Consider the following 13,949-nt stretch of genomic DNA (forward strand, 5'->3'; position numbering starts at 1 on the left):
AGCATATAAAGTTTTTCTTATATTAGTTATAGCCTTTTTTAGACAACAAGGGGAAGTGTAGTGATATTTCATTTGTATCTTAATAAATAAAGCTTGCCTGAAGGTCAGAGAGTTAAACAGCCACACTGGTCAGCCTCACAGACCAGGCAGTCTGGTAACACACACCTTTAATCCCACTAGCCGGCTGGGCGATGGTGGCGCATGCCTTTAATCCCAGCACTCGGGAGGCAGAGGCAGGCGGATCTCTGTGAGTTCGAGACCAGCCTGGTCTACAAGAGCTAGTTCCAGGACAGGCTCCAAAGCCACAGAGAAACCCTGTCTCGAAAAACAAAAAAAAAAAAAAAAATCCCACTAGCCACACTAGTTGCTATAAAAAAAAAAAAAAAACAGGTGGTAGTAGTAATGCCTTTAATCCCAGCACTAGAGGAAGATAAAAAGGAGGAGACAGGTCTCAGGCTCAGTTTCATTCTGAGAATTCATGGAGGCAGGATGGCCATTTTGGTCTGAGGTAGAGGTAAGAGCCAATGGCTGGCTGCTCTGCATTTCTGACCTTCAGGTTTAATCCTAATATCTGTGTCTGCTTTTTATCATTCATGCTATATTCTGTTATGTTATAGCATGGTGTAAATAGATTTGGGGCACCATTTGTTGTCTGAGGTTTTCTGGGGTTTCTATCCTGCCCAGTTCCCACAGTTGTTAAGTCCCAAAGAAATCACACAGAGGTCTTTATTAGTTACAAACTGATTGGCCCATTAGCTCAGGCCTCTTATTAACTCTTATAACTTATATAGCCCATTATTAGCCCATTGAGCTGTCTGACTTATTAGCCTAGCTAGGGTCAAAGATACAAAACAGCCTGATTGTTGCTAGGTCTGGTTAATACCAAATGCAATGATTAATTCCTTATACCCATTTTTGCTCTCAATCTCCTGATATTAAAAAAACTATCGATGAGTGGGTATGTTTAGCAAGCTAACAAACTTTTGACAGGAAAAAAACAAAACAAAACAAAAAAACCAACTCACAATTCCCCATTATACATTTTTTTCTTTAAACCTGGCCAGTATATGCAGTTTTTAAAGTTGCATAAACAAAAATAATAGTATTATGATAAGTTACTGGAATCATTTGGTGATAGTGTTTTATTGAGCCTCTGGAAAAGGGCCCTAAGACAAGAAATTTTTCATTATTCTCTCTCTCTGTTTTTATTTGGTTGGATGGTTGGTTCCCCCACCCCAAGGCTCTTGTCAATTGGCCAGGCCCAACTGGAATGTTGGGTCCCCACCCAGGCAGGAGATTCTGTTCCTTAGAGAAGAAAGGGTTTTCTCTTAACAAGCCTTACCTGCCTACTACTTTAACATCTCCTCCTCTAAGGAACTAAACTACTGTGACTGACCTCTGAGCCAAGCAACTGCCATCTTTGAGCAGGCAGTGTGCCTCCCCCTTGCTAAGCAGAACCTCAGATGGTTTGATGAGAGTTTACACCCCGCCCCTAAGTATCCAACTCCTCTCTACTATCTGGAAACCTTGCACATGGCCTGGAGGAAGACACACACACGTGCACACATACTCATACACCATTGCACATATGCACAAAACACACACACAAACAAACACACAAGCAAAGAACAGAGGGCACAGCCTCCAGCTCAGCTGCGACTTGACCTGACACACACACACACACACACACATTAGAGGGCACGGCTGCCAGCTCAGCTGAGACTTGGCCTGACTTGCAGCAAACAGGGAAGGAAGAAGGGATAGACGCACATGTCCTGAAAAGCTGGAGTCTGGTGGACCAAGGCCACTCTGTGAAATGGCATCACGTACAGAAACAACCCAGAACCTCACAGAACAGCAGGAAGCAGGAGCTAATCTCCTATCTGTAGTTGACCAGCCCCAGGCTGTAACATCTGGGAGAAGGAGGCTGCAATTTCCACGTGTACTTCGCACGCACTAATCAGTCCTTCCTAAGTATTCGCGTTTGCACACACGGTCCACATTCACACTCCAGAGGAAGGCCTTGACATCCCTCTGAGCCTCACCCCATAGAAGACTGCCAAGCCCCATGGGCCTGAGGCACTGGTCCTTGATTTGACAGTGCACACCTGCGCATTTCCTCAGGACCTCGTCTGCTATTTACACAGCCACATGGGGCTTCCTCAGTTCCCCACAAGAGGGGCTGGATTGTTGGGTTGGCAGGGGGGAGGGGCTTCATCTATGTGGGTATGGGAGCCCTTCTTCCTACTGGGTAAGGCTTTTCAAATGTGGCTCATAAGGAAGGAGGCCCACACCCCAGTAAGTAAACCCTCACAGATGCTGTGTAAGGAAGTCCGATAAATACTGAACTTGGATTGACCTGTGCCTTGGTTTCTCAGGGACCTTAGAGGTAGACAGAGCTAACCTCTCCTCCCAAGAAGAAATGTTAGCAACATAAACCCTAGAAACATTTAAGAACCAGATCAGAGGGACTGGAGAGATGGCTTGGCAGGTCAGCACACCGATTGGTCTTCTAGAGGACTCGGGTTCATTTCCCAGCACTCACATAGCATCTTACACACCGCCTGTAACTCTACCTCCAGGGGATCTGACAGCCTCACCCGGACACACATGCAAGCAAACCATCAATGCACATGAAGTAAAAATAAACCATCAAATAATAAAAAAAGATTCAGATCGGAGTTCAGACACCCCAAACACTTTTGGCATCTCTGGGCCCTTGGTAAGGATGCAGATGCCCATGGCATCTGGCTTTCACTCAAGAGAAAAACTGGTTGCTTTTTTTTTTTTTTTTTTTTGCTTTTTCTCTATGGTTTTGGAGCCTGTCCTGGAATTAGCTCTTGTAGACCGCTCTTGTAGACCAGGCTGGTCTCGAACGCGCTCGAACGCACAGAGATCCGCCTGCCTCTGCCTCCCAAGTGCTGGGATTAAAGGCGCGCGCCCACCACCGCCCGGCCTGGTTGCTTTTCTTTGGGATATTTTTGTGCTAAACTGCCTACTCCAATCTTACCTCCTGCCTTCTTCTCCCCTCCCTTTCTGAACAGGTAACCTTACCTGCTATTATGGAGTTGGTGTACTGATGTAGCACAGAGAAACCCTGTCTTGAATAAAAAAAACAAAATAAAATGTTTTCCTTTATTTATTTAAATGTGTGTGTGCACATGCACAATGTCCGTGCAGGCTAGAAGAGGGTGTCAGACGCGTGGAACTGAGATTACCAACTACTGAATGAAACCCAGGTCCTCGGAAAGAGCCCCCAGTGTTCAGACCCTTAGGTCACCCCGACTTGACGTTCTGATTGGACGAAATGATAGGTTGATTTGTTAGGAAACAAAGTTCGGCCCCATTCCTACCCCGTCCTATGGGATCATGGGACGGCTTCTAAAAAGCGTCTTATTTCCATGCATGTTTGGGCTGTGGCTCACATATGGAGGTCAAAGGACACTTGCCTTCCACCATATGCATGAACTCAGGTCGTCAGGCTCGCAGTGAGCACTTGTAAGCCACTGCCACCATCTCACCTGTCCTCATGGATGGTTAATAGAGCCAGCAGTTCTCAACCTTCCCAAGATTGTTGGGAACCACTTTAACGTGGGTCCTCATGTTGTGGCGACCCCACCCCAACAGAAAACAGAAAGTGAAAGTAACCCAGCAAAAAACATTTACTTTTGTATAAAGGGTATATCCCTGGACCCCAAAACAGGCCAGCAAGCACACCAGGGCAGGACGTTCACTCCCTTCGGATTCTACATGAGACCGCAGACCCGGAAAGGACTTTTGCTTCTGCTGTGCCTTTACAAGCTTGCTGTGGCTCTTTCTCTCTCTGTGGTATCTATCATGGTGTGCGTAGATGTGGGGAGGGCTCCACTGCCTGTAATACCGTGTGTTTATCTCGTGGAAACATCGCCTTCTACTGGACATTTTGACCTGTGGGTTGTTTTTTTTTTTTTTTTTTTTTTTATTAATGTTTTCCGTTTGAAACTTCTACTCTTTTTTTTTTTTAAATATTTATTTATTATGTATACAATATTATGTCTGTGTGTATATCTGCAGGCCAGAAGAGGGCACCAGACCCCATTACAGATGGTTGTGAGCCACCATGTGGTTGCTGGGAATTGAACTCAGGACCTTTGAAAGAGCAGGCAATGCTCTTAACCTCTGAGCCATCTCTCCAGCCCCTGTGGGTTGTTAAGAAGATGGATGACCTCCCTCTAAGCGGTACTGTCTACTTTGATAAGAATAATAATGAGAACTTTGATGAATACAATAAAATAAAGTAAAAATAAATACAAGGGTATGTTTCCCAGCTAAGGCCTATGAGTTCCACATTGGGAGCTGCTTGGGTTAATGTTTAAATGGAAAGCACCTGAGTCCACGAGCCAGGCTGGCTCTAATTCTCTTCCTGCTGGAAAGAGGCAGTCACGTGGCACTAAGACAAAGCTTCCAGATAACGTCAGGTTAGACCAGAGGCCTTGCTAATAATTTTCAGAGAAATAACCCCAGAAAACTAGCTAAGGTTCACAAGGACGCACAGCTGAGCTGTCTGACTTACTAGGCTAGAGTCGAGGATACAAAATGGCCTGATTGTGGATAGCTCCCTTGCTAGGTCTGGTTAATAAGCTAAGGCGATGATTAATTCCTCATTCCCATTTTTGCCCTCAATCTCCTGATATAAAAAACTATTTTTAAAAAAATATTTATTTATTTATTATGTATACAATATTCTGTCTGTGTGTATGTCTGCAGGCCAGAAGAGGGCACCAGACCTCATTACAGATGGTTGTGAGCCACCATGTGGCTGCCGGGAATTGAACTCAGGACCTTTAGGAAGAGCAGGCAATGCTCATAACCACTGAACCATCTCTCCAGCCCTATAAAAAACTATTGATGAGTCGCTGTGTGCCCTAAAGTTTTAAAGTAGAGCTGACTGGGGCTGCAGAGATGGCTCAGTGGTTAAGAGCACTGCCTGCTCTTCTAAAGGTCCTGAGTTCAATTCCCAGCAACCACATGGTGGCTCACAACCATCTGTAATGAGATCTGGTGCCCTCTTCTGGCCCGAAGGCATGCTTGCAGACAGAACACTGTATACACAATAAATACATCTAAAAAAAAAAAGTAGAGCTGACTGATCTTTTCACACATAAAAGTTTAGGTTTGTAATTCCCTTAAGACTCTCCATAAGATTACATTGCAAGATAAGTAATAAAGTAATTGGCCCTTTCTTTATGACTTCAAAGTGCTGCCTGCCACTGAAAAACCAGACCAGAACACCTTGCTTGCCATGCGCTTAATCTGTGCCAAATTGCTTGGCTATGAATGTATGTGGGTTCTTGATGTAGTGATATTTTGTTTGTAATCTAACAAATAAAACTTGCCTGAATGCCGGGCAGTGGTGGCACAGGCCTTTAATTCAAGCACTTGGGAGGCAGAGGCAGGCAGATCTTTGTGAGTTCAAGACCAGCCTGGTCTACAAGAGCTAGTTCCAGGACAGGCTCCAAAGCTACGGAGAAACCTTGTCTAAGAAAACAAGAAAAAGCAAAGCAAACAAACAAAAAAACCAAACAACTTGCCTGAAGATCAGTGTGCAGAGCCAAGCCACTAGTTAGCCACAGAAGCAGTGGTGGCACACGCCTTTAATTCCAGACTGGCAGACAGATCTTTGTGAGTTCAAGGTCACCCAGGGCTACTTGAGAGTAAATCCGGCTACAAGAAAAACAGAAGTCACACCTTTGATCCCAGCATTTAGGTTAACACACCTTAAATCCTAGGACTCAGGAGGAGACAGAGGCAGGCTGATCTCTCTGAGTTCAAGGCCACGCCTTTGATCCCAGGATTTGGGATGACACACCTTCAATCCCAGCACTAGAGAGGACTCTATATAAGGCTGTGGTCCCAGGTTTGGTGGAGACCCTTGCAGTCCGCAGTGACACAGCATAGCTAGCCCCTTTGTCTGAGCCTTGGGAGAGTTAAGAACTCTCTAGTGATTTGGCTGCTTTGTTTTTCTGATCTTCCACTTGAACTCCAATAACTGTATGTGTTTTTTTATTAACTGTGCTACCTCGGGGTCTATAAACTTGCAGGGGGGGGGGGGAGTATAGGATAGAAAGAACAAAGAAAGAAGCTAGAAAGAACACAAAAGAGTAGAGAATAAAGAAGGTAGCCATCTGCTAAATGGGTCGCAACACTCGCTCACGCTCAAGGTCCACAGAGAGCAGGGGTCGGAGACAACGAAGGCAGAACCAGAGCCACAGCCAGAGCCATGGACAGAGCATGCAGTGGCATCAGGAGTACGAGGGGAGGCATAAAGACAAGCGGCACAGCCGGGGGCGCAGGTCAGATTTAGAGGGAGACCTGCTGCAAAGGTCTGGGAGGCGAAGCAGGAGCCCTCGACCACCCCGGTGGCACTCACAGGACCAGTCCTCAGAGTCTGACTCCGGTGAGGAGCGGGCACGCAGTTCCCGGGCCCCGCAGAGTGGCAGGCACTCAAGGTCCCCAGGGTCATGGGCATCTAGTTCTGAATCCCCTAGAAGCTCTCTGAGCCCTGGGACAGCTGACCTGGCCCCGAGCCAGCCAGGGAACCTGCAGCAGCGGCTGCGGCCCCGTGAGAAGCAGAGGCAGCAAGAAGAGCTGCTCAAGGCCTTTGAGACGCCAGAGGAGAAGCGTGCAAGGCGACTAGCCAAGAAGGAAGCTAAGGAGAGCAAGAAGCGAGAGAGGATGGGCTGGGGTGAGGACTATGTGGGCTACACCAACACTGACAACCCCTTTGGAGACAGCAATCTACTGGGCACCTTCACCTGGCACAAGGCACTGGAGAAGAAGGGCATCAGCCACCTGGACAAGAAAGAGCTGAAGGAACGCAACAAGAGGATCCAGGAGAACAACCGGCTGGAGCTCCAAAAGGTGAAACAGCTGCGGCTGGAGCGCGAGCATGCGAAGGCCATGCTGGAGCAGGAGCTGGAGCTGCTGCAGAGGGAGAAAGATGCCGAGCATTTCAAGACCTGGGAGGAGCAGGAGGACAACTTCCACCTGCAGCAGGCCAAGCTGCGTTCCAAGATCCGCATCCGAGCCGGGCGGGCTAAGCCCATCGACTTGCTGGCCCAGTACATCAGTGCAGAGGACGACGAGGACTTGGCTGTGGAGGTGCATGAGCCCTACACCTTCCTCATTGGCCTCACGGTGGCGGACATGGAAGACCTGCTGGAGGACATCCGGGTGTACATGGACCTGGAGCAGGGTAAGAACGTGGACTTCTGGCGGGACATGACAAGCATCACGGAGGATGAGATCTCAAAGCTCCGCAAGCTGGAGGCCTCAGGCAAGGGCCCAAGGGAGCGCCGCGAGGGTATCAATGCCTCGGTCAGCTCCGATGTGCAGTCGGTGTTCAAGGGGAAGACATACAACCAGCTGCAGGTCATCTTCCAGGGCATCCAGGGCAAGATCCGTGCAGGTGGTCCCAACCTGGACATGGCCTACTGGGAGAGCCTGCTGCAGCAGCTGCGTGTGCGCATGGCCAGGGCCAGGCTCCGTGAGCGCCACCAGGACGTTCTGAGGCAAAAGATGCTCAAGCTGAAACAGGAGCAGGGGGTGGAAAGCAAGACACTGTGCTCCATCCTCAAGTCCGAACCCAAGGCCATCCACGGGCCTGGACCCTCGGCGGACCCCGCAGAAGCCAAGGGGGCTCCGGTACCTGGGAATGGGGAAGCAAAGAAGGACATGGAGGGCGAGGCGGTGCTGATGGAGGAGGACCCGATCCAGGAGAGCTTGGCAGACTACTACGATGCAGGCCTCTACAGCCCGCGGCTGCTAATGGTACACGAGCTGCCGCTGGACGCGCACGTGCTGGAGCCGCAGGAGGACCTGCAACGCCTGCAGCATTCGCGCCAGCAGCTCCAGGCCACAGGCGACACGAGCGACAGTGCCGAGGACATCCTGTTCTTGCAGCGCGCGCGAGAGGGCATGGGGCAGGATGAGGCGCAGTTCAGCGTGGAGATGCCGCTGGGCGAGCGCGCCTACCTGTGGGCAGACAAGTACCGGCCGCGCAAGCCACGCTTCTTCAACCGCGTGCACACAGGCTTCGAGTGGAACAAGTACAACCAGACGCACTACGACTTCGACAACCCTCCGCCCAAAATCGTGCAGGGCTACAAGTTCAACATCTTCTACCCCGACCTCATCTGCAAGCAAGCCACGCCAGAGTACTTCCTGGAGGCCTGTGCGGACAACCGCGACTTCGCCATCCTGCGCTTCCATGCTGGGCCGCCCTACGAGGACATCGCCTTCAAGATCGTCAGTAGCGAGTGGAACTACTCGCAGCGCCATGGCTTCCGCTGCCAGTTCGCCAATGGCATCTTCCAGCTGTGGTTCCACTTCAAGCGCTACCGCTACCGCCGGTGACACCCGAGGGGCAGGGCTGGCCTAGGACAGGTCCATGGGCAGGGAGCAGGATGGGAGCCTGCCTCAGCATCCTCTGGGTGCCAGTCCCAGGCACTGTGCCTGCGACAGCCCCCTGGGATCGCAGTCCACCTGGAAAGGATTTTAACTGTTTCTCTGAAAGAACTGCTTCAGGTGGGAAAGATATCTTGTTCTCATTTCCACGGACTTGTTCTACCTGTGGGACCCCTTGTGGTTTTGATACGTTTATTAGGAAACTTCTTCTAGGAGAAAAAAAAATAGGAAAGCATCAAGAGAGTGCATGAGTGTTTCCTTTCCTATAACCCCCTCAGATAGAAAAGTTTAACTTAGCGGACTCCTTTGGATTCCTCTCAAAGCCCTGTGCTACTGGAGGCTGCTCCCTACCCTCAGAGAGCAGTGGGTCAACGTATAGGATGGTGATGTTTGCATCCCCCAGACATTCCTGAGAATGACCTTGGATGGATACAGCTTCCATGGAAAGATGGAAAACACACAGAGAATCTGGATAGTCTATTTTATTGTGTTGCCTTTGAATTATTAAGACGGCTGAGGGAGGAGCAACAGCTGCTAAATGATATTTGGTTTATAAATGCTACTCAATCCAATCTATATATTTTGAAAATGCCTTGACTTCAGAATTTAAGTAAAAGATATGTCAAAGAGAAGTTGACTTACTGCTTTCTGCTGGGTAGGGAGGAGCCTCTAGTAGCACAGGGCTTTGAAAGGAATCCAAAAGAGTCCGCTAAGTTAAACTTTTCTATCTGAGGAGGTTTTAGGAAAGGAAACAATCAAAAACTCTCTTGATAGCTTCCCTCTTTTTTTTTTTCTAGAATAAGCTTCCTATTAAACGTATCAAAACCACATGTGGTCCTGCAGGTAGAATAAGTCTGTGGAAATAAGAACAAGAACTGTTACTGTGGTGAGAAAGCCCGTGGTCCTGCTTTCCCGCCCCCACAAAGAGGAGTGTCTGGTCTATGGGACCTGCCGATGCCATTCTGCACTGAAGGACGCTGAGCTGCTTCCAGACATTAGGGACCCACATGTGACAGAGGTCCTGCTACGATGACCGCGATGACTATAGTTTTCTGCAGTCTGAATCCTGTTGGCATTGGAGGAGGACTAGAAATGCAGGCTGAACATTTGACTGTTTTAATCTTTGGGACACAGAACTCATTGTGATTATTGGAACTGAGAACTAAGACCTAAACTTTCCCCTCAGGGGGAGAAACACTCTAAATAAAGGAGTGACTGAAGCACTTAAGAAGGGGCAACCTAAGGGTATAATGGCTGCTCAGAGACCGGAACTGGTATTTGATAGCAGCAATGCCATTGGACTCTTACCCATCAGAAAAAACTTTTCTTGCCTTTTAATTAAAATGGATTTCAGAAAGCCGTGATATGTTAAATTGTGGATTTATTGTTAATTCCCATTTTAGAATTATGGTATTGACCTGGTAATGTTTGGAACTGCTTATAAGATGCTGAGAATAGTTTGACATGCCCTGTAAATGTTTGGATTTAATGCATGTGTTAAGAGTTCTAGATTTTTTTTTTTTTTTTTGGTTTTTCGAGACAGGGTTTCTCTGTGGTTTTGGAGCCTGTCCTGGAACTAGCTCTTGTAGACCAGGCTGGTCTCGAACTCACAGAGATCCGCCTGCCTCTGCCTCCCGAGTGCTGGGATTAAAGGCGTGCGCCACCACCGCCCGGCTAAGAGTTTTAGATTTTGATACAGTATAAAATTGTTAAGAGGTGCTCTAGACCAGCTGAAGAAACACGTTAAACTCAGGCGACCTCCTCTCCTTTAAATAGGAGACTATAGTCTTTAGGAGCATGACTATCCTTAAAACATGATCTCTCCACGCAAGAAAGTACGGCTCTGAGGCACAGAGCCCAAAGGTATTTCTCTCCCTCAATCTCTTTTGTTCACAGAGGTCGGCAGTCAGAGACGGGTTTGAAGTCTCTTCTCCCCAGATACCCAAGATAGGAACTCACATAATTAGAATGCCTGTTCCAAAAGTGGGTAAATCTGAGTAAATGAAGGAGTCTTTGCCTAAGACAGACGCGATCATCTGTCCTGTTGCAGAAGCACAGGTTTGTTAAAATTAATAAAAAGAGGGAAGTGTGGAGGCCAAATTATGCAGGCCCATATTCCACATAGTCTGGCAGGCAGAGAATTCTGAGCAACCTACAAGGTGCAATTTGCACCTGCCACAGAGGAGGTGGTCGCCTGGCCTTTTGATAGTAAGACATCCTGACACCATCCTACCAAGTGGTCAGGTTATGAGAATGCTAACATTGTTCTGCTCCTTCTCTTGTAAATTAGGAGGTCGCCTGGGGAAGAGGTGTTTTCAGTCCAGGTGACAAAAAAGGCATGGGCAGGACATGACTTAAGTCACTCCCCTGCTACCTAGGAATTAATGCTAAGGAATTGTGTGTTACCTGCCCCCCCTCACTTCACCTTGATATAAAAGCTGTTTGGAAAATAAATGCGGGTGATTTTAGGATTATAGATTTTCAGGATTTGAATGATCCCTGAAACTCCCTCCTGATACTGTCGTGTGAACTGTGTCTCATTCACATCTCTGCACTGGCTATGAGAAATGGTTTATCTCAGGCTGGTCCTTGAAATATTATTACCAAGGGTTTACGATAATAAGGAAATGCAGGTTAGTAGTTAATCACCTAGTATAATCGAACTTGTAGTCACATTAGGTATGTTTTCAAGGGCAGACAAAGATATATTTTCGATAGACAGGTCATCTTCAAACACAGATTTACAGAATATGGCATTTAAGATGTTTGTATAACATAGGTAATTTTTTATGACAATGAGATACGTCTACTCCTGGCAGCACCAATCTACTTCAGAGAAGATAATGGGCACCGAAGAAACTCCACATGGAGTTTTCTTTGTGGCGAAAGTAAGCCATTGGTTAAGAAGATGCCCCTGTGTTGATGGCTTACAGCAAGCTGTCCTAATCGAACAAGCAGGACACAAAATATCCTGCTTCACAGAAAAGTCTGTCAGATATGCTAGGCCTATAGGCTGAAGATGGATGCCCCAACGTTGCAGAGGAACTTTGGGTGACTGTCCAGGCAGCCAGCTGTTTCTGTCATCACTCACATGTTTTGGAATTGCTTGCTTGCACTTCCTGCTTATTCAGTTAATATTATTTCCACCTTGGGCCTCTGAGGTAGCTGAAGACTAGGTAGTCATGGTAATAGTCTCCCTTGTTTACGAGACACAGAAAAGAGATTCACTAAAGAAACGTAAAAGGATGAGAGATATCAAAACAGTTTTGGATGGCAATGCAAATTGTGGTAGAAAGTCAACTAGGTACAAAATTTTGGACTCACCAAGATAGGATAGATGTGGAGTATTTTTCTCTGAAATTGTCAAATGCAAATGGACTAGATATTGTTGATGTGTTTATTGCCTCTATATATTGCATTTAGTTATTGTACATATTGTGTATAATTTTTCTTATATTAGCGTTAGTCTTTTTTATTTTAGACAACAATGGGAAGTGAAGTAGCATTTTAGTTGTATTTTATTTTTTTTTTTTAATATTTATTTATTTATTTATTATGTATACAATATTCTGTCTGTGTGTATGTCTGCAGGCCAGAAGAGGTCACCAGACCTCACTACAGATGGTTGTGAGCCACCATGTGGTTGCCGGGAATTGAACTCAGGACCTTTGGAAGAGCAGGCAGTGCTCTTAACCACTGAGCCATCTCTCCAGCCCCCTTTAGTTGTATTTTAATAAGTAAAACTTGCCTGAGGTTCAGAGAGTAAGACAGCCCCACAGGTTAGTCTAACAGACCAGGCAGTGGTAACACACACCTTTAATCCTAATAGCCATACTAGTTGCCACAGAAACTTGGCGGTGCATGCTTTTAGTCCCAGCCCCAGAGAGGATTATAAAACGGGAGGAAACAGCTCTCAGCCACAGTCTCATTCTGAGATCCTTGGAGGCAAGATGGCCATTTCAGACTGACATAGAAGTTAGAGCCAGTGGCTGGCTGCTTTGCTTTTATGATCTTCAGGATGAACCCCAATTTCTCTGAGACTTTATTAATCGTGCTTCAATTACTTTGACAAACAGATGGACACAGGCATAGGAAGTTGGGCCTCCTAGTGGAAAAACTGCAGTAACCTGGAAGTGCCATGTGTTTATGATATAGTCAAACAGGGAGGCAGGGTTATTGCATACAGTCAGGGAGGTGTGCACCTGCGAATACACACACACACACACACACACACCAGAGGGCACAGCTGCCAGCTCAGCTGAGACTTGGCCTGACTTGGAGCAAACTTTTCTTTGGGATCTTTTTTGTCCTAAATCGCCTACTCCAATCTCACCTCCTGTTTTCTTCACCCCCTTTTCTGAAGTTGTAACCCTAACTGCTATTCCCAACTGGAGTTGTGGAATAGCACATTTGTTAAGATGTATTAAGTTTACATTGCAGAATAACTGTTTAACCATGTAAAGGTGTGTGGCTTTTGTTTATGATGCATTTGTTTATCTATGTAAAGACGTGTTGCTACTTCGCCTTGCCTAAGGCACCTGACTGGTCTAATAAAAAGCTGATTGCCCAATAGGTGGACAGTAGAGACACAGGCGGGGCTGGTGGGTAGAGAGAATAAATTCATACGAGGAGGACTCTAGGCTGGAGAGAGAATGGAGAGAGGAGGGCAATGCCTGGGGCCAGGCAGCCACCAGTCACCCAGACAGAAGAAGCAGGAAATTGGGACATACAGACTGAAAGAAAGGTAAAAAGCCCGAGGCAAAATAGGTGAAGAGAACAGGTTACTAGAAGGTATAAGAGCTAGTGGAAGAAGCTTAAACTAAGGCTGAGCATTTGTAACTAGTAGTAAGTCTCCACGTCATGATTTGGGGGCTGCTGGTCCGAGAAAGTCTCAGACAGTAAGTATCCAGCCTACCTCTCCAGTAGGCCCATCTAGAGCCCAGAAAGTGTTCTACTAGTCCTAGCCATGTGGAGAGGACAGGAAGTCTTTGGTGCCTGGAGAGTTGTGAGGGGGAAATAACAGCGGTGTGAAATGTCCACACAGACTGATGTGTGGCCCCTTGTTCCCCAGCCCATGCTGATGGTTTAAGAGACTGAGGAGCCTCTTAGTGTTGGGGGCTCCCCTCGTGGAGTGGGTCAGCACTTAGCATTCCGGCTGCTGCTCCCTGGTCTGCCACCATGTTAGGAGCCTCACTGTTGTCACAACAGACCAAGACTAAAACCAGGAGCCAAGGTAAACTGCCCTCCCGTGAGCTGTGATGTTGGGTCTTCTGTCATAGAAACAAAAACAATACAGCTGTCAACCACTGTTTTTGAAACCTCCCCACGTTTATTACAGAACTAAAAATATTACTAATTATGTGTATTCCTGCAGTGAGGAGCCAAACAGCAATCTACCTGGAAGAAGGATGGATCATAAACTTTTATTGATATGGACATCTTTCCCAACACTTGATTAAATCACATTCACAATACATAAATACCACACTTTCTTGTTTAGAAAA

The 13,949-nt window shown here is 47.0% G+C and overlaps 1 protein-coding gene across 1 annotated transcript; it reads left to right on the plus strand.

Annotated features, from left to right (window-relative positions):
• Positions 1 to 6,171: 6,171 nt before the first annotated feature.
• On the plus strand, positions 6,172 to 8,568 carry LOC121446569 (cactin-like). The gene has a single exon (XM_041649257.1). It carries the CDS (start codon positions 6,172 to 6,174, stop codon positions 8,392 to 8,394), a length of 2,223 nt encoding a protein of 740 aa, XP_041505191.1. The 3' UTR covers positions 8,395 to 8,568.
• Positions 8,569 to 13,949: the final 5,381 nt, after the last annotated feature.

The sequence above is a fragment of the Microtus oregoni genome, unplaced genomic scaffold (genome assembly GCF_018167655.1).
Source record: "Microtus oregoni isolate MIOR12 unplaced genomic scaffold, Mior012 000003F_ref0000135, whole genome shotgun sequence".
Lineage (NCBI taxonomy): Eukaryota > Metazoa > Chordata > Mammalia > Rodentia > Cricetidae > Microtus > Microtus oregoni.